This window comes from Rhopilema esculentum, chromosome 18, assembly GCF_057945365.1.
Source record: "Rhopilema esculentum isolate cy_ngs chromosome 18, ASM5794536v1, whole genome shotgun sequence".
NCBI lineage: Eukaryota > Metazoa > Cnidaria > Scyphozoa > Rhizostomeae > Rhizostomatidae > Rhopilema > Rhopilema esculentum.
The window spans coordinates 541,039-561,638 of NC_142832.1; the positions used below are offsets into that span (position 1 = coordinate 541,039).

The 20,600-nt window shown below is 34.5% G+C and overlaps 2 protein-coding genes and 1 long non-coding RNA gene across 3 annotated transcripts; 1 reads left to right on the forward strand and 2 right to left on the reverse strand.

Moving 5' to 3' along the window:
- Positions 1-2: 2 nt before the first annotated feature.
- LOC148958044 (uncharacterized) lies at positions 3-1,382 on the reverse strand. Its single transcript, XR_016144868.1, has 3 exons — positions 973-1,382; positions 437-544; positions 3-119 (listed from the first exon to the last, which is right to left on the reverse strand). It is a non-coding gene; the product is annotated as an uncharacterized LOC148958044 (long non-coding RNA).
- LOC135696814 (tRNA (cytosine(38)-C(5))-methyltransferase) lies at positions 1,254-11,578 on the forward strand. The gene is made up of 13 exons (XM_065216336.2): positions 1,254-1,412; positions 1,784-1,893; positions 3,158-3,234; positions 3,521-3,592; positions 4,016-4,081; positions 4,709-4,754; positions 5,117-5,140; positions 5,872-5,955; positions 6,380-6,614; positions 7,054-7,099; positions 8,517-8,577; positions 8,860-8,992; positions 9,536-11,578. Exons 1-13 carry the CDS (start codon positions 1,340-1,342, stop codon positions 9,646-9,648), a joined length of 1,140 nt encoding a protein of 379 aa, XP_065072408.2. The 5' UTR covers positions 1,254-1,339; the 3' UTR covers positions 9,649-11,578.
- LOC135696813 (uncharacterized) lies at positions 10,622-18,600 on the reverse strand. Its single transcript, XM_065216334.2, has 4 exons — positions 17,667-18,600; positions 17,145-17,187; positions 13,686-13,872; positions 10,622-13,162 (listed from the first exon to the last, which is right to left on the reverse strand). The coding sequence occupies exons 1-4, from the start codon at positions 18,206-18,208 to the stop codon at positions 12,741-12,743; spliced, it is 1,194 nt and encodes a 397-aa protein (XP_065072406.1). The 5' UTR covers positions 18,209-18,600; the 3' UTR covers positions 10,622-12,740.
- Between the last annotated feature and the right edge of the window lie 2,000 nt (positions 18,601-20,600).

The window sequence follows — 20,600 nt, forward strand, 5'->3', positions numbered from 1 at the left end:
TGCTTATAAATACATACATATCATAGAATGTTATAAAAAAGCTTACCTTGATATTGACATATCTATGTTGAATATACAAATTGATGGCTTGCTATCCCATAAACTCAAGCAGCAGTTTGCTAGAAATAAAGAATTAGAAAAATTAACTTATCTATCTTACAATACCAGTAACCATATCAATTTTCATGTGTTACTTAATACTTGTTGCAAAGCATGCTGATAATTTTTCATATCCAATTCTTTAAACATTACTTCTAACAACCAGTGTGTGAATAGACAATTGTAGCAACCATTGAATCAATAAATAAAATCTTCACGATGATAGTAATGATGAAGTTGCTAATGCTCCATAAGAAGTAAAATATGAAATTAATTAAAAGCAGCTGAACAATTTTGATAGACATAAATATTAAGCAAATTTACTAGTCGTTCTCACCGATTTCTGGGTGGTAATTCACAGCAAACTGCGCGTTTTCTTTTGAAATGGCTGTATCATGACAATTTTTACAGAATTCAAGATATCTGGCACTCCTGTCAAAAGGCTCTAAAAGAAAGAAATTGAAATTCTTTTATTAAACAGGTTGCATGTCACCAGGTCTTTTCTATGTGAATTATGCACCATTGTTTAAGAAAGAACTTTGCATACTGAGAGGCACAAAAATCACCTCGAGAGGATTCTACGCTTTTTTAGGAACTTGTTTTCGCAGCTGAATACTATTGAAACACACCAGAAGGTGCTCAAACAATCCATCTATGAAGAAATTCCTTTACTCCAAATATCATCTTCTCTTTATTTAGGCCTAGTTTAAGACGAGAATAAATTTCAACTGGTGAAGCGGTGAGAAACATTCAGTTCTTGCTGTGGCCAAAGAGAATAAATAAAACATAGTATTCAAGTATTAATAATAAAATGAAGCTATTTTTCACATCAAAAAATTTGGTGAATCGTTAACATTTTCGTTTGAAACTCACCCCCACAATGGGCCTAAAACTCACTTCAGTGACACTACAGTACGGAACCACTTTCGAATGGCGAGCTTGAAGGGCAAAGGGCGAGCACATGTAGCACCAAAGTATTTATATGCCCAAATTTCACGAAAACTTGTGCATTGAGACAAGAAAACAATAGCACATGGCGTTCTGGGATTCAACATAATGTCTCTTGAAAAATCTTCTGGGACAAGAAAACCCGCGCAAATTTGAAAAAAAACAACCCACGTGATTGATTTATTGATTTCGCCTTAATTCACCGCTACCACCTTCGCCGCTTTGCTCATGCATTGACTTTGATACTATGATTATGTTATTTGAGAATATACACGACCATTAAACATAGAAAATGACGGAAAAAGTCCCACTTAGATTGTTAGAGTTGTATAGTGGCATTGGAGGAATGCAATTTGCAATAAAAGGTAAGTATCTTTGGCTATGATACAACCAATGTGGAATTGATGATGAATCAGGCAATCACGGTCACTTTTAGGCCATTTTTATTTGCGCTTCGTCTTCGAACAACTACTAAACAAAAGGGAAAGATGAAACATCACTAATTATGGCTGATCATCTGATGAAGTAACGATAGTGACCTCAAGCTTTTAAATCAGCCCTCCAGCAAAATGCTTTGCTAGGCCCAATCCTGATAATTCATAATACAGTATTATGGTTGAGGGGAAAGCACACGTAAGAGTGAGAATTTTTGGAGGCTGGATGAATACTGAAATTATGACCTATACCTAAACATTTTTGCATATTGCTCCAATAAAATATGATAATTGATTTTCAGGAGCTGATGTACCCTATTGCTTAGTAGCTGCTATGGAGTTAAATGATGTAGCTAACAAGGTATACAAGCACAATTTTCCAGGTGAAAATTTAATGCAAAAGAATATTGAGGTAAGACAGGTTTAGATTTTTGATGTTTTTCTATATATGCAGTTTGCATCCTGTTGATTAGCCCATCCAGGTTCAATTTAGTGTTTATATGTAGCCGGGAAGCGTAATCAGGCGCATATGAAATTTCTGCAAAAGGTATAAAGAAGTATGCATTTTGTGCTATCAAAGGTTGGAAACAAAAGTTTCACATCAGCCTGATGTCATTTCATCTGCAAAGAATTTGTGCTTCTGTTTTGGCTTATTGAAAAGCAAGGAATGATATTTTCTTAAAAAGCCTTTTGCTGAAAAGAAACAGGATCATCAGAAAATTGAATATACAAAAAACACCAGATCATTGAGAAACTAACATTGCACATGGTTATATGTCAGGATCCTTAATATGTCACAAATATGTCAGACCAATTTTTCCCGATCAGACAGAAAACTCAGCAATTTGAGTTTTCATAAGTTGGCTAGGAAACTCTGCTAAGCAAGATCCCACTTCTGTCTGCCAGGATCCCAGCTGTCCATGTAAACAGTGAAGTGAGAAACTGTTGATTTCCTATACATGCTGGGAATCCTGGCTAGCTGGAAAACTTGCCTCCATGTAAACAGGCCCTAACTAGCTAATGGTGGCACCAAGGAAGGTTATGGGATGATTACCCCCTCATATTTGTATAAAAACAATGTCCATTTTTTCTAACTACTCAAATATTCACTGGGTAGCTCTACCCTGGTAGGTAATGTTTTTCAATCTTAGTATATAGCAATAAAATGGGGCTAATTGGTTTGGTCCCATGGTTACACCCATTACCTTCCTATTCCAATAATAGCTGGTGCTGCAATAGCTAGTTGCTAGAAGCTTTTGCAGTAGGATTTAAGAGGTGCAGCATTAAGATTGAGATTGATCTGTTTATAACAAGTGTTCTTTGCTTAATTCAGATAGACTCATTCTATTCTAAAAAAGTATATTAAATGCACTAATTCTAACATCAATTTGCTTTGTGCTTTTATATTACTCTTACTGTTAGTATGCTGCAAAAGAATCAATTTTGTTGCCCAGTTGCTACATAATCGTGGCTACATTTGTTCAATTTAGCTTATAACTTAATGTTTGTTGAAAGCTTTTAGAGAACACATTTTGTCATAAATCTTGATGTTAGTCCGTTTTATTTTATTTTATTTTATTTCAGCATCTGAAAACAAAACATTTCTTTAGGTTGCTAACTTAAATAAATATATTAATCTGTTAAATTAGCTTCAACTAAAATATTTTACTTTTCAGGGTTTAACTGTGAAAGAAATGGAGATTTTGAATACTGATATAATTCTGATGTCTCCTCCTTGTCAACCATTTACTAGGTAAAATAGGTAACCATCTTTCAAAATTCTAATTCTCAAACTAGCAAAAGTGTAACTTGTTCATTTTTGATTCACAGTGTCTTAACCGATCTTGACTTTAAGCTAAAAATAAATAATTGCTGCTATTTCAAGCTCTGGTTCAATAAAAGAGTATTTGCAGGCATTTCAATCAATTGTAATTACTAATTTCTAACTGCAATGACTTTCGATGTTGTTTTCTTACTTATAAACTACTTTTTATTTTCACCCATTGCTTATCAATTGAAGTTGACCTTTTTTGCATTAGAATTGGAAATCAGAAGGCATCTGAAGATCCGAGAACAAAAAGTTTTCTCAACATTCTTCGGATCATAAAAAGGTAAAATCTAAGATTGATAAAAGAGTTCATATTGTTCCTTATTCACAGTTTTTGATAGTAGTATTTTGGTTTCAATGATCTTCTTTTCTTGTAGTTTCTGTGTCATAAAATAATCTAAAACCATTTCTTTTTTCGATGGATGCAAACTAGCTAATGTGTAAATGAAGGCTTTTTAACAACATTTATTTAACTCAATGTGTTATTTGATTGTTTGACAAAAAGTTTTGGCACCCAGCTTCTCATTGATATTGGCCACTGAGTCAAATATTTCATTGATAAAGCCTACAACAATTTTTTGCTAGAACAATGTATTAATTAACACCAGAATAATTGTCTATCAATATATACAGCATGCCAATAAGCCTTTGTCGTTAATATTGTTGTCTGAAGTCTCAATATTTTCCCCCATGTTTCCCTCTGCAGTATGGCAAACCCACCAAAGTACATATTGTTGGAAAATGTCAAAGGATTTGAAACTTCTGAAACAAGGTTTGAACTTTTTTATTATATCATCTGTGTTATAAATTTTGAAAACAGCACTGAAAGGCAGAAGCACATCATGCTTTCAAATTTTTCAATAGGAAAGTTTTTTGGATATGATGATTTTTAACGAAAAATATAACTGTTAATGAGCTTTGAAAAACATTTTGAAACTGAATGTTCTAAGTTGCTGAGAAGACATACTCAAGACTTTTGTGGCTCATTTTCTAAAATACAGTAACTCTTAATGGGTCTCTATAACTAGATTTGGCTATAATGAAGATCCACCATTATACTTCTGTAACCCAACACTAGGTTGCTTCACATTACTCGTTATTACATATAATGTAACATTTATTATATTTTATTGTTGAAGTTATCTAATCCATTCACAGGAGGGGGATCAAAAACAGACTATCAAGGTCTCAAATAGCAACACTCCTACAGATGATATTTTCTGTTACTGTGGAGAATAAAATTATTTGAATACCTTATGTTTTTCATAGTTAATCAAGGACTCATTTTTTTTACAATATAAACTATTCTTTAGTTATGTCTTGTTAAGTGTTACTTTCTGTAACTTGAGGCTTTTCACATGGATCCACCAAGTCGACATTTTCTCTATTTCTTTCTTAGGGAACAACTCCTTAGCGTTCTTAATTCGGTTGGCTATAATTATCAGGTTTGTCATGGGATTCAAACGCTATGAGTTTGCTACTTCTAAATCCTCTCTTTCTTTAAGCTTCTTCTGTATACTATTTTAATAGTATAGATTTTTATAAAATCCATGATATTTTTTACGATATTTACATGTCAAGTAATAGCCAAAGTTTAACTGGAATGTACTCTACATAATGCACCTGAAACCATCTTGAAATCCTTTTACGATATGGACTTTTATTGTACCTATTAACGTAGGTTTTTGTTGATATTAGGTATTGATACAAAGAAAGCTTTTTAAAGAGAAGCAAATGTCTTAGGGTTTTTAGACAAAGCTTTAAAATGGCCAGATGTGTTAATTGATTTTTTGTATCCCTTTTTCAGGAATTGCTAATCTCGCCCTTGCAGGTAAAATTTTCATATCATAATTTATTAAATTGCTATGTTGCATTTTACTCTACAATTTTTTCTTATTGTTCAACGGGGAAATGCGCTAGATATCTTTTATGTGTAAACAAAGCTGCAACTGCACATCAAACAGAATTTTGAATGCTAAAATGCCTTTTATGAATTGTGAAAGGATTTGACCAATCAGGAATTATGTACTGGTACTAGAGATTCGCGTGATGTTGTTTGAAAATTGCCTTGCTCATAAGGTCTCAATATTAACAATATCAAATCTTGATGGTTTAGAACGTTGGTCTTACGAAGTTACCGACTAACTCAATTTTGCAACTTTTTAGGCTAAATGTTTCTAAATTTAGGCTAAATTTTTAGGATAAATTAAATTTGAGGTTTTAGGCTCACCCTAGGTTAAAAGGATGACAGATGTTATCACATGCTGTTTTTATCTATGTTTCCGCGTTAATTTCTATTTTTATGGCTGTATCATCATTTTTTTATTTTCTTTTTATGTCCATTTACATCAGTTTTTGTATTGGCCTAGTATTTGAGCTATCTGCTTGGCAATGGGTATTAACTTTGATCCAATAAACATGATATGTCATATATCTTCGATCAATGTATCTACTCCTTCCTTATTTATCTGTATAAGCAACTCCAATTAAGCATATTCCTTGATTTTTAATAATATTGTTGTTGATTATGATAATTTTTGTTGCCGTTGTTGTTCATTTCAGTTTGGTGTTCCCAATTCAAGACTGCGATATTACTTGCTTGCTAAACTGAAACCATTAAATTTTCAATTTCCAACTAGTTCAGAGGTAATCTACTTCTTTAACAAAGATGAAAATAATTTATTTTCTAGGGCATGTTCCTTTTTTAAAGATAGGATTGGCTTTTTGGCATTATGTTTGTTTGTTGTTCTAGGTATATGTTTTCCATCTTGTTCTTTTGGAACCTTATTCTGACGTTTTATACTCTGAGGAGTGTCAAACGTAAAAGCTTTGAAAGTATGCTGTAAAATGTTTGCTTTTTTCAAAGCCATATTTCCTGTTAATAAGACTGCTGAGGCAACATTCTTCCCTTGGATAACATTCCTGAAACTGAGACAGAATTCGAGCCTTGAATCCCTGTTTTATTTCTTTTCAAGCATTCTCCTCTTGGTTTAGGCTGTATGATTGCTTTCTTTTCAAGGCTCTGCCTCCATTTTACCTTTATTGATCAGCTTAAATTTTTATCTTTCAGCCAATTGATCACATACCATATGTTTCACCCGAGAAGCAATCAGCTGATCATTGTGATGATGTTATTGTTGCAAGAGATTCGATACCGTATTCATGTTGCAGGTGCGGGAGGCCTTGTCTCAAAGTAAATGGCCTAATCGACCCTTGTCCATTGTCAGAATACTTGGAAGCAACTGCGGATGACGAGGAGTTTTATCTTTCTGGTGACATCTTAGGGCGACTTGGTACAGTTCTAGGTATGCATTATCAACATGTTCTATCTTAAAGATCTAGGTGAGCACTATCAACATGTTCTGTCAGCTTCGTTTTCCTACTGTCACTTCTTTGATCTAGCAGAATGTTTATAAAAAACAAGCACTAAAAATTAATTTTTACAGATTTATAAAAGGTGTTTAAAATTTTGTTGAAATTGGTATTTTGATCTGCATTACCAGTGACTTGTATAATGAATGTTGTCCCATTAAAGATCTCTAAGGATGTTATATTTAAAGTTTTATGTTTCTCAAGGCAATTATGTTCGAGGTATTGATTTTTTTGGCACTTAAATGACCATAACGATGGCTGGCTTTGCCTGTGGTGAAGTTTTTTTATTTCTCTGGGTATATATGGTATTCTACAATATCGATATCGTCATGTAGCCACTATTGTCAAAGCCATCTTTTTTTGTCTTTTCAGATATTGTCACCACTTTGTCCAAAAGATCATGCTGCTTTACAAAAGCGTGAGTAAAATTCTTGACATCTCTTCTTCTTGTTTTAATCTTTCTTGATCTCATCCTTTTCGCATTTCTTTATCATCGTCTGAAATATGTGTTTTCATAGAGGTAGCACAGTTATCTTTCACGAGATTTTTCACAAAAAGTTTCTCCAAAACTTAATATAATGTTAAATGCTCCACTTTTTCTAAAATTTGGAAACCTCTTAAGGCCATGCTGCATGTGCATCTAAATGGTGAAGTCCGAGTCATTTTGATAACTGCGTATTGTCCTTATAAAAGGTTTCAGCTTTCTAGTGAACCATACCTTGATATGTAATCAAAGCCACTTTGAGAAGTTTGTAGGAATCTTTATGAGACACACCAGCCACTCGGGACCAACAAGAATTAGGGAAACTTGTTTGATATGACGGCCAATGATGAGTTTTATGGGGAAGTGTAACTTAGCACTAGTTGCTGACTATCTTCGCCAAGCTCTGAGGTCAGTAACTGTCTAGCTCGCTATTGCCTTGTCAATTGAATATTGTGTCTTTCGTTATATGTAGTGTGTGTTTGACTATCTTCTATATTTTTTTATCTCTTTTCTTTTATGTTTCTTTAATTTACCTCATACTTACTTTGTTTTTTTTTGTTATCAATCTCCTTGGCTCGTCTGATGATCAGCGATTTTCCTTATATGATCTTGGTTTCCGAGAAATGATTACCAGGCCCGAGAAAATGATAGACAAAGAGCCAAGGGAGTTATGTCCATGTCATCACTTTAACTTAATTGTATACTGCTGACTTTTTGCTGTTGATTTGTTTGATTATTTATTGTGCTATTCTTTCTTACAGCTCGTCCTTATTTTCTTTATATCATTTTTCTCTTTTTTGTGTGCACGAGTGTAGTAATGTGGTGAGTTATGTGTCTTGCGTCTGGTAATTGCGAGTTGATGGTCGGCCATGATGAACTGTATTCCTTGCTTTTAATTAGTTTAAGTATGAGGTGACCATTTATGTCCCCATGATCAGCAAATACAGTCTGAGCCGTTACGTTTTTCTCGTCAAATTCTAACCCATATCAAATGTCTCATCTCTTAGTGAAGTATATCAAATATTTTGTCTGGTTCTGTTTTTCACTCACTTACTTTCTTTATTATTGAACTTTTTTTTGCTTCTTACTTCTTGCTTCTTAATTGTTTTAATATTTTTAGCTCTCTTTTCTTTCGTTTTCTATTTCTTTCTCTTCCTTTCTACATATATCTCATTCTTTCCTTCTGGTCTCTCTTCATTTTTATCATCCATCCTCTCTATTATGCTCCTGAATTCTTTTACACATTTTCCTCTTATATAAATATTAATGGTTGCGTCCATTATTGAGGTTTCGCCGTATTTTTATCTAGACCCTGCATCTTAAGGAACTGAAAAAGATGTTTTCTTTCCAGCTATGGGACGTACGTCAAAGGAACTGGGTCAGTTATAACAACGATGAAAAGTGAAAGTGAGGTAGTTCTGCCAATTTCATAGCCGTGATTTGATTAAGCTTGACCTAGGCCCTTGGTTTTTCCTTAGAGATTCTAATGAGAAAAATCGTTTTGACAACATCAATGGAGATGTTGAGGCACTTCAGAGTCATAGGCTCGAGGGTTGAATCAGGTAGTCACGGGTTTTACCTAAAGTCATCAAGCCAATAAATGCAAACTACACCATGACATCATTGTACATCTAAACTCACAATTTTGTATTTGAATGACTTCAAAGCTAAGGAGTTTATATTTTCTTTCTTAGATTCAAGAGACATTCGAAAGTTTGAAAGACACAGTAGATGAACGTTTAAGAAGTGAACAATTATTAAATTTAAAACTTAGATATTTCTCTCCACAAGAAGTGGCCAATTTGATGTGCTTTCCTAGATATTTCAGTGAGTATTACAGTCTTGGTTATTGCTCGATTGAATATTTTTTAATTTTTCATAAAGATGCTATTTTAAAACCATGGTCAGACCAGGTTCGTAAGATTAAGCCTTGATAGGCATTTTCTTATTGTCATCGTCACTTTGTCACTTTTCATGTGATTTAAATTGAATGATATCGTACGAACTAACAGACGAAGCCATCACTGTTATATTGCAAGATATTTTTATTAGTAGCAGTGATACCTCAAACAGCAAAGTTAGCGTTTGCTAAAAGTCTACAATTAATTTGTATATCAATTCATGGGACTAATTCTTTCAAAGCATCCCATCAAATTGTCACAATTCCTCTTGGTTGTAAGTGTTAAATAGTATAATGATAGTTATGTGTGTTATTTGAACGAAATAAAAAGTACAATGGTGCATTCATTTAAATTGCTATTCACTTTATAAATCGTGAAAGTCTTTCTACCTTTTTAACATCATTAACCAACTTTTTCATTTGCGATTCTATGGTAGCTCGTGCTCTTATCCTGTCCCTTTACTCACTAGGTTTCCCAGCAGCAACAACAACAAAACAGAAGTTCAAGCTCCTTGGCAACAGCATCAACGTGTTTGTCGTTTCACAACTCTTAAAGAACAGCTTGCTAACAGACTGTAGATAATGCCAGTTTCTGATTTCTATAGTTAGTTTTAGAGTTTAAATATCACATTTGAGTATCTTGGGATCTCTGCTCTTTTTTCAAGTTAGAATATTATCCATCAATGTGAATACAATAATGATGTCATATAATAAAGTTACGGTATCTTTGATTACTCAAGACAGTTCTAAGGTGCAAAATTTCTCTTACATGTGATCAGAAAGATTGTACCATTTTTACTGTGTTGAAACTAGCTCTAGAGTGTGTGAACTGATTTATGTGTTTATTGTTGTTCATTCTCGTCGAATTGCGGTGTTAGCGTCATCTTAACCACCATCTACCAGAGCGAAAAGATGAATTTTTTCAATGATCACACTAAACATCTTGGAGTTTTAATAGTTTTCAATTAAAATAGTTGCTCTTTTTTACCAAAATTGTCAATCACCCAGTCAAACTCTGTCTGTTAAACTCTAGCAATGATCTCTTGTCCTCAAGATCAAAGCGAGGTTTGTTTAGATCGAGGTCATATTTAAGCGCGAAAATTTTGAAATAAAATTATCACGTAAGCAGACCACTCGTGTTTGGAATAATGAAGACAAATTCGAAGTAAATTCAGCCATGTTAAACACTACAAAGAAAATTGAATGTCACTGCTGAGAAGCTATGATGGTATCCTGTTTGTAAGTTAATTTAATGATTTACAACGAGTTAGCATTAAAGCATCTTTCCTCTTTTTCTTACAAGTATTGCTGGGATGCGGTCGATGAGAGATGAAAATGAATTTATGGATTAACTTGAGTTAGTATTGTGCAACATTTCAGAATCATAACTGAATCCTTGATTAAATTTGACAGAGGTTTAAGAGATTTGTATTAAATTTGAAGAGCCATCACTTATCAGATAGACGCCTTTAAAAGGCGAAGTACTTAAGTCTTTCCATGGACATCGGACATACTTTTGGAGAGCTAGAGAAGATAAAATTCAAAAAAGCAACAACTTGAGAATTCAAAAATCATCTCTAAAAGCAAACCCTTACTAATTTTTCAGAATTATTATGATATTCTAAGAAGTTATAACAATAGAACTTACATATATACAATTATGAAATGCACAATGAAAAGTATTATCGCTGTCTTTGCCAAATAGTTCGCTTGGTGTATCATTCTTAATGAAACTGTAACATGCTACAGTCATTTGAAAATGATCTCAGAACTCAAAATGTCAATTATTCTTTTTTGGTGAGACTGAAATAAATTGGTTGTAGGATATCAGCAATTTAGAGGGAAATCGTATCGCTTTTTATAAGAAAATCTAGCCAAGTTTTTCAAAAACGTTCAGATACATAACAAATATGTATGTTATTTGCCAAGACGATTCAGAAATTAAATTGAAATGTAGAGAACTGATAAAATGCCCTATTATTAGCTTTTCCAAAGCTGAGTACGTTTTCAAGCTTGGAAATAATCTTCAACCAAATTTTAAACTGCACAGGTTTTAATAAATAGGTGCAGTGTTTGTTTTATATATCGCTCATGTGTGGGTACAGGCATGTGTTCAAGCAACCATCATTTAGCAAAGCCAGCGACATATCTCTTCATAAATAGGAAAACATGTTCTAAAAATGTGCAGAGTTATACACTACATACAATAAAACAAAGGGTGTCTTGGAACAACTTTTTCTGTTTTGGAACAACCTGCAGGATTTCCAAAAACACCCTTTCTGTTATAATTAAAAACAAAGAAAATATGTACATTTATATTCTATCAGTTTACAATGTCAAATCAATTTGATAAAAGAATTATTCCTCTATAGTATAATATTTCATTGATGTATTGTTGGTTTGTTTACACAAAAATAGAATTTAATGGGACTCGAACGAGTTAAAAAGGATTGTAGAATTTTCGTAATGATTACAGAAACAGCAGCAAAAACCGTGCAAACATGAAACAAAGCTTCTTCCAAGTAAAACAATCGACAATCAGATGCGACAGTTTTACAAAAATTAAACCTTGCGCAAGGAAAAAAGTAACATTTTGACTGAAATTTAAACTCAAGTTCGGAAGAAACATCGCAATTTTGGCAACTTGTTGCAATTTTATTGCTGAAGGAAATAAGAAATGCTTTTGTGATTAAAGATCGATTGTATTCGACATTGCATTTTTCATTTCAAACGATATCTTGTCGTTTTACATAGCTATTTACCTGAAAATGAATCAATCTTTTTGCAAGATTTGTAAAATTGCATTTCCTGAATCATTTTCAGTAAATAGTTTAGACGACTAATGCTACTTAAAGAAAATTTCACTATGGAGTGCGTTAAGCTTCTAACAAAATACCTATACACATAGCTGTCGACGAATATCTTACAGACGAAATATACACAGCAAAGTACTGTCATATCTACAAAGTTAATATAAGATCCTGGACAAAATTTTTACAACTATAAAATATTGTTAAATCTATCAAAAATTGTAACAATGATAGTCGAATATATTATCATTTATTTCTGAATTTGAAATCGATAGTGACGTAAGCTTGTTTTCGAATGACGGGGACAGCTATATCGCCTCATCTTAATGTCCCAGGCTCACTGGATCAGAGGAGAGATTGGGGGGAAGGGAAAGAGGAACCTCAGTTTACGTCCTAGTTCCAAACTGATACAAACGGTTTAGGTTATGTTCAGCATTTTTCTTGCAAAATTTTAAACTGGATACACAGAGAATATATTTCAAAACAGGCACTAAAATGTTTGGTCCCGTGGACAAATGACCTATTGCACCGATAACTGTAGATCGTGACGTTCTCCCCGATAGTTATATTACTCAGGAGTCGCGAGCGAGTCATGGCTTTAAAAATGCCTTCAATTACAAGACGTCACATTTTATTCATAAATGCCTAGTGGTTAAAAACTCGCTTTCCTAAAAAATCCTGTTTTCATAAAAACATCGCTTCCCCTCCTAGATAAAAATTTAAAAGCAGCCGGGCTTTAGTCACAAATCCAAGCATAAAGCGCACGCAAAGCTCATCGCGTCCTTCAACAAAGCTGCATGCCTAAGCGCAATGCCAAAGTGCAATGCCACAGCTCATTGCCAAAGCGCAGTACAAGGAGGCCAACCTACAAGCCAGCTATCGTGCTTTGCGCTGCCTGCGCGCTTGGTTGGAAGTAATACCCTTGTGTGGTTGACTCTAACTTCAAAGAACTGTCCAGCTCCACAGTTGAGACATCAGGCCTTGAATCATGGACGTTATCAAAAAAATTTAGATTGTGCTCACTCGTGTTGGTAGACAGAAGGTCGTTCCAGAATTCTTCGGCGTGCACGTCATGGAATAAATCGCTTCCGAACAGCTCCTTCGCAGCATCAGCAGCTGCTAAATCAGCGTCTTCGTTGCTACTTGACTGCTGGGATTGGATTTGTGGCTCTGAGCTAAGCTGTGGCTCTAATTGGATATTTGTCACCTCGGGTACAGTGTGCTCTGGCGTGTTGTTGGTTGTGTCCATGGAGTCGTCCATTGAATCACTAGAGATGCTTAGATCCTCTGTGAAAAACAGAATAAAACTACGTTAAATTTCGTTGTTGACAGTAGAATTTGAAAACGGTGTTTTAATCGCTCAAGACCTACAGTGAGATACAAATGAAGAAATAGTCTCGAATAGGCCAGTAATAAACCAATTCACCGTAAAACATCATTCATTTTGGGAAATGATTTTTGCCCAAAAGTTAGTTGTTCTCTTTCGAGCGCTAAGAAACCTTGCAATACATTGCGGCCATATGGTCTTGACACTAGGCACAGAACATTGGCATGAAAACATAATCAAATAACAGATACCAAAACTGTTAACTGCAGATAACTGCAAACCAAAACTGCGAAAAATAAAAGCATAAAACAGTTTCAAAATAATTTCTTTGGTTTGCTGATTTATGAACTGTAGTTCTGCTAAAATGAGTATAAGGATAGCAGTGCAGGAAGTAGTGTTTTTTCTGTTGTCTTTTACTGTTATTGTGCCTAATTGTTATGAGTCAAATAAAAAATGCAAAGATGCTTTTTTAACAGTATTTACCTGGATGGGCCATTGCAGCTTTGATCGCCTCCGGGTGCTTCTTTTTCCATTTCCGGATCTCTCTTTCCAAAGCTTCTTGCTTCTCCGGTCGCAGCGACCATAAACACCCTTTCCTCTGCGAAGTTCCGTCTGGTCTTTCTAGCTTGCAAAATGCCTTATTCAGTGATAGATTATGTCTAACAGAATTCTAGGAAAGACAATTAAAAAAGCTAACTATTTGTATTTTGAAGAAATCTTTAAAACGTACCTGTTAAAGAGTCTGAAATGCATAAGCCAACATTAACGATACATCATTCAGATAAATGCATAGACATAAATAAACTGTCACACCAGAGCAAACTTGACCTAAGAAATCTCTATTGCTATTTCTAAGAAATTTTGAGAGTAATGCCTGCGAACTAGCCCGGGAAGATCCCTTGATTAAGATCTTAATGCAGAAAGACATCATCTCTACAACAATAAGAATACAAGTATTCTAAAATGGGAGCCTGGGAAAAGAATCCCTTTTGCTTCGTCTCAGACCATATATAGATGATGTATGTGAACAACGACGGACTAGTTACAGACTGTAAAATATGTCGTTTGCCAGACAGGCGGAGTTAGTAGATAGAATACAGTAATTGTTCTCTGTCGGACGAGATGACGTGGAAAACTAGACCCAGGCTTCAGTCATGCTGTCCGTACCGACGGATTCTAATCATATCAGCATGGTTTAAATATCGACGGCCTAAAGAATAATATACAGGAGATAAAAAGTAGTGCCGTTCAAACAACTGGTCTCTTAACAATAGGTTGCAAAATCAACAATAAACCCCCTGATGAAAGGAAATAGTTGATTCCTTGAACACGTGGTAACAGGTGCATCGAATTCATTTAGACGTCACGCACGTGATTTGACAATGTCACTCGTTAAAGTTTAATAACTATCTCAAAAACTTTATATAAGAAAACCGCTAGTTATGATAATCCGCTTTACGATATATGTCTATCTCCCTTATGATAGAAATTATTATGCATTCTATTTACATTATAACGCATCTTTATAGTCAACAAGTCAAGAGACTTTCCTAGATATTGTTAAAACAACTTATCACCATAGCAACTAGGCAGCATGAGGTCAGGGCCGCGATAGCTGCCAAGGTAAAATTGCTGATGATTTCAAAATGGTGCAGCGTTGTTGTGAAAATTAAATCTTGGGGATGAACAATTTGAGGAAAATATCGATAACCATACACAGCAAAATCCCCTAATATTGAGTTATGGAATCTTGCAAAGAAGATAGCGAATTTGTATTCCCTTTGTAACAACAGCATGATAGGAACATGATTAAGTTAACAAACGAAGATAACGTCTCAGTTCAAATTCGTTCTTTGTTTTTTGAGACATAATAGACAACAAAGATACAACATTATTATATGTGAGTCGTCAAACTCGCAGTTGGAAGAAATTTGAAATACGCTTCTCTTGCCCTTCACACCCCGTTTCATTATCCCGATCAAAAACGGAGCCCTGGCGGCACAATTCGTTCGCTTTCTTAGCAGGGTCAAAACTGTTCAGCATAGCAGAGCAAAATCCTCTCATTTCCACACTGCTTGTGTAAAAAGGAAAGGGCGAACCGCGACAGTTTTGTAACGGTTCCAAACTTGCACGGAACAGTGTTAACGGTGCACTAGTTGTGAACTTTTATTCAATTATTACATATGCATATCATGCAATGTCGTTTCAATAGCCACGCGCAGGAAATTAAATGATCATAAACGACATAGCGACTCCTACAGAGCCAAAAAAGGTCACTTAATTAACACGATTGTCTTCATCGGTTGATTCCCAATGTGGTCTACAATCAAGACATGACTCTTGAGGTTACGACCACGATATTTAAATATTTATCGAGGTCAAAAATTCCTTCGCTAGGAATTGAGAATCAGCAAAAAGAGAGCTGGCGCACACAATTGTCAGAAACTGCATATTTGGTAGAATCGTTTTACACAGTTCTAAAGCAAAATGTATTTGCTTGTTGGACAAAAACATAGGTTGGGATGATACTGAAATTAATTTTTTTGCTGACACTGATATCAAATATTGTATGAATGTGTTGCTTAAGTTAAAAGGTTCACAACCCAGATGAGAAGCTTGACATTTTAACCAAACTGAGACAACAAAACCATTCTTATGAACTTCAACTACAAATATAAAACTAGCAAGTTTATGAAATTTCAATGCTTGCATCATAACACTTTTATTTCAACTAAGCTATCAAATATGCATTGAAATAATGAATCAATGAATCAAGCTTCAAATGATACTTAATATGTACTTCAAACTTAAATTATGCTGAAAATTTAAAAAGAAATCTCTCTGCCTAAGTTACATTGGTTTTCTGTTTATTTTCTTGCTGAATACCCTATGTGCATTAATACCTGCTAGAAGATGCTTCCCATTCAAACCTTGCTGAATCATAGGTGACTTATGTTGTTGTGAAAAATGACTAATCCTTGCCAATAAAAGAAAGTGACACATTCCTCAAAATCATTGTCATACTTTGAAGCTATGCTTAGCTTTAATAAAAGTATTTTTCTAGATGATGGATGACTCAATGCAATTGTCAATATATTGATATGAATAATTCCATGAATAATTTAGCACACCAGAGAAATGCTTGAACATTACAGTGCTCATTTAACATGCAAAAGATGAGTATGGAGGGAAATAACATCAATGCCCAATTTTCAATTTTTTTCAAGAAAATTATAAGCAAACAGACCAAATAATGTTTCAAAATATCATATATTTACCAAAACAAGTTCTAGGATAAGCCTGTTTTGAGAAATTTGTTCCTGAGTCCCTTCTCTTGATGTCTCAAAATGTATTTTTTGTATCTGCCACCAAGTTTTCTAGTTTTCATGAGACTGTTATTGACAACAGAGGTTGTTTGTTTCCATTACACAGGCCATCTTCTTTCATTTTTATCATGCTTTGAAGATGATAACTCAACAAGTAACCTTGCATTTAGCTGATTGTCCCTCTTTTATGCATCAAACAACCAATTGATGCATAAAGCATGAAACTTGTTTGCAACTTAGAGCCTTCCTGTTCTATATAGCAAGCCTGGCTTCATTTGTCCTCGAAAACTTATGGAAAACCACAAGAATACTCTTGCAACTAAGAAAATTACAGAAATCCTTTGCATTGTGAATTCCAAGACAAGGTCAGAAATAATCCAAAGCCTTTGAACCAAGTCTCCTTTACTTATTTAGGAAAAGGGTAGGGCTAGAGCTCCCTGTTTTCTTTAGAAGCAATGAAAAATGTTCTCGGAATTCACTGATTGTTGTTTTCTGGGATGATATTTGAAATGTTTACACAATGACTAAGTTTTCCCCAATACTCTTAATGTAGTAGCTTTTCTATTTTCATTTGAAGATTATTTGCTTTGCGAAAAACAAATTAAATGCTTCATACCTTCCAACCATCAGGAGCAGTTTTGAAGTATGGAAACTTTCCTCTGTTGATATAAAAAAGTTCTTATCAAATGGGAATTAATTTATTATTTTTAAAAAATGAAAAATCATTAGCTATATTGCAGTTGTTAAAATGGCAAGCAAGAAACAAAATTTTATCAAATGAGGGGAAACTCTAAAATAATGTTTGGGGCAGAATTTGAATAACTTCTAAATAAATAACCAGTTTTAGGACTTTTGGTAATTCTAGGTTTTTTAGTCTCTCTTTAAAGGCGAAATAAATTCTTAAAATTTGCTTGAAAAATTATGACATAGTAACTCAAACAAAGTCTTATATCCCATTCAAAATTCTCTCTTAATATATTTAAAAAATTTGTTATCATAGCACATATTTACACGAGTTGAACTGTTGGAAGCTGGCTGATTTTCAAAAAATCTTTTAAATTTTTCGATTGCGACATGTGCTGGAATTTCAAAAGTGTGGATTTAGATCAAATTTAAGAGATTGATAAAAAATACCCACTGCATATACTTGTAGATTTCGCTGACTGGTAGACTTCCAGAATCACTGTTATTTAAGGCCATTGCAATGAGGCAAGAGTAACTAAAAACTGGCTTAGGGTATGTTTTCTGTTCTGGATTTCCGTTCTCTTTTCCAGGTTTGATTTGCAATTTAGGTGAAGTCAGGCCAGTCACATCGTGCAAAGTAAGATCAGCTCTAGGATATATAGGATGATGCATCGCCATCTGCATAGGCCGGGTTGTATACTGTACTGGCAAATTGGTGTTCGGATCAACCATCAACTGCACAGTCCTACTTCCAGTGTGATCAACAGGCAAAGATGTATTCTGCAGCCATTGCAATCCATTTAGATCTTTCGTACTTGCGTTATCCGATTTCATTTTCATCGCTGTTCTGTTTTGGTCCATGAGCACTGCATCCTGAGTGAGCATTTCTCCATAATTGAAATTCGCGCTAAAATTGTTATAATTCAACTCGTAGTCAACTTCCTGTGCGGTCAAAGTATCTAATTCGTAAATGTTGTTTTGGTATGGGCTAAACATGGTGTGGTGTTCGTCGGTGCAGTAGGTTTTTTAAGAATGTTTTTTCTGTGATCCTTGTGGTTAATTTTTGTGCTGCATTTGTTTGCAGTGCAGCAAGTTTTCAGCTGGATGGAACGTTGATCGTCACGCTTGAGTAATCGCACAAAAGCACATGAATAAGAACGATTTCGAATTGCCGAGCTCTTATTGGCTGGTTCTAATTAAGAAAACTACCTCATTGGACAAACCGTTTCCATGCCGATCCGAATAAGGTCATCGACCTGCTAAGATCCTATGCTCAATGTAGCAAAACTTCGAAAAATCTTCCTTTTTCAAGCACTAAATAACATAAAATAAACATAAAAAGCCAATGAACAGACTCCTAAATCTATCCACAAGTTCTCCAAAAGCAACTGATAAACTTAGAGCTTTAAATTGCTGAAATGTGGATGTTAATTTGGGCGATTTCTCGACAAAGCCCCTTGTTTCTCAGCTCCTGTATTCCACAACCAGTGGCACCTGCCGACATCTCGACCACCTGTCGCTCCCCGGGCATAGATCCCTGGACTTCGTAAAATTTGTTTGCAAGTTTATCATTGCCAAAAAGTTAAAAGTTACAGAGTAAAATACACTACTGGGTGGTTTTTAACATCTTCTTCAGACAGAGGTTTTTTTTACTTTTTTTCAAGTTTTTTAGGGGTCCAATTTCCGTAAAACTTCACGCTTTTCCCAGCTGTTAGTTGCCATCTTTTCCCATTACGCCTGTTCTATTTCCGTGCCACTAGCATTGCATGCATTGTTTTTCGAATGACGTTAGTGCTCAGAAAAGGGTTCATTGCCTTCTGCATTTCACGTCTCTGATTACGTAAAGAGCAAAAGTTCGATTTCATACCGAAAGTTGTTTCGGAACTCCACGTGCATTATTCGAATGCAGAGAAAGGGTGATTTGCACGGCAAGCACGTAAATAATAGGAGGCGTGGGGGCGTGACACCCCCCAAAGGTTGCAGTGCATCGTTTGTTTCCTTTTTGAGAGGGGTTAAGTTAAATTAAATTATTTTGAATAGGCAAGGTGAATTTCTGAATAGGAAGTTCAAATTCTACCATCAGTATTGATTGAGCCTGAAGTTTTGAAAAATCATTCCCTGTATTGATCAGAACAATTGAAAGTGGGAATTTTTTAAGAAACAACGAGTAGCCAATTCAATCAAAAACATTAAAATCTTTCATTGCTAGAAATTCTCAACGCTTCTTAACGGGTCTATGCTAAGCTCCCCCGCACTTTGTAGACCTCCTTGAATCTTATCAAAAATTGCTATGATAATACTAATGAGAAGCCACAAAAAATTGATCCAAGAAACTGCAGCAGAAGTATTTGATCAAAGAAGAGTGTTTTATCTTACGAACTGGGCATATGCACTTGCCCTCAGATCACCCTTTTCAGTTCCAAAAAACAAAGGACATTGAGCCCTTTCAAAATTGCAAAAACTTTCCTTCGATCAAGAACAAAAGATAAAAAAGTCAATTCCTTGATGCTTCTATATTGTTAAAAAGATATTTTATATAAAACTGATCTGCAGCAAATAGCTTAAAGATGGGCAAAGCAGAAAATGAACAGAATTGCTGTTAATTGTCTTGAAAGAATACTACTTTTTATCATCAAACATATCCAAGATCTAGAATGGTATGATGTTGCTTTATATCTTACGAAAAGATTAAATGTTCCTGTTACGTTAATCAAAATTTAGAGATTTCCTTTATCTTCTTCAGCGTTTTGATGCTTAAAACTAATTATTATAAGTAAAATGTTGGTAATTATACAGAACCTAAAATTCTGGAAGATTAACAGGTTGAAAGAAAAAATTCATTAGATAAAGTTGGAATTTTCAACCTTCCACGACCCCCCCAAAGTTAGCCACTTGTTTACATCCCTGTTGCACGGAATGCAATATCGCTAGCCATCATCCACAAAAAGGAACACGGCCTTCTACAAGAACCTTGAACAAATATCATTTTCTATTATCATTCAGCACAGCAACACTCTGCCCCAACAATGCTGATATTGATTTTCTCCTTCAATACGGCTTTATATAACAAAAAATATGTACTTATTCATCGTACATAACAAAAAACTTTTTCGAAAATCTTTACTTCACACTTCTGATTTTATTTTGACTTGAAAAATATAGTATGAAGACAAATTACCGATGTTAGATAACTATTTGACTGTTGTTCCCTTACTTTTCAAAGTGCAGCTAGAAATTTCCATCCTAATTTGTTTTTGGGGTTGAAAATACCTTGAAGAGTTTGTTATGATATGGGACATCTTATATTATAAATCAAATTTGGTGAATTTTTTTAAATAGATGGCTCTATAAAATTGCCACCAATTTCCTTCATATGATTGGCTTAGTA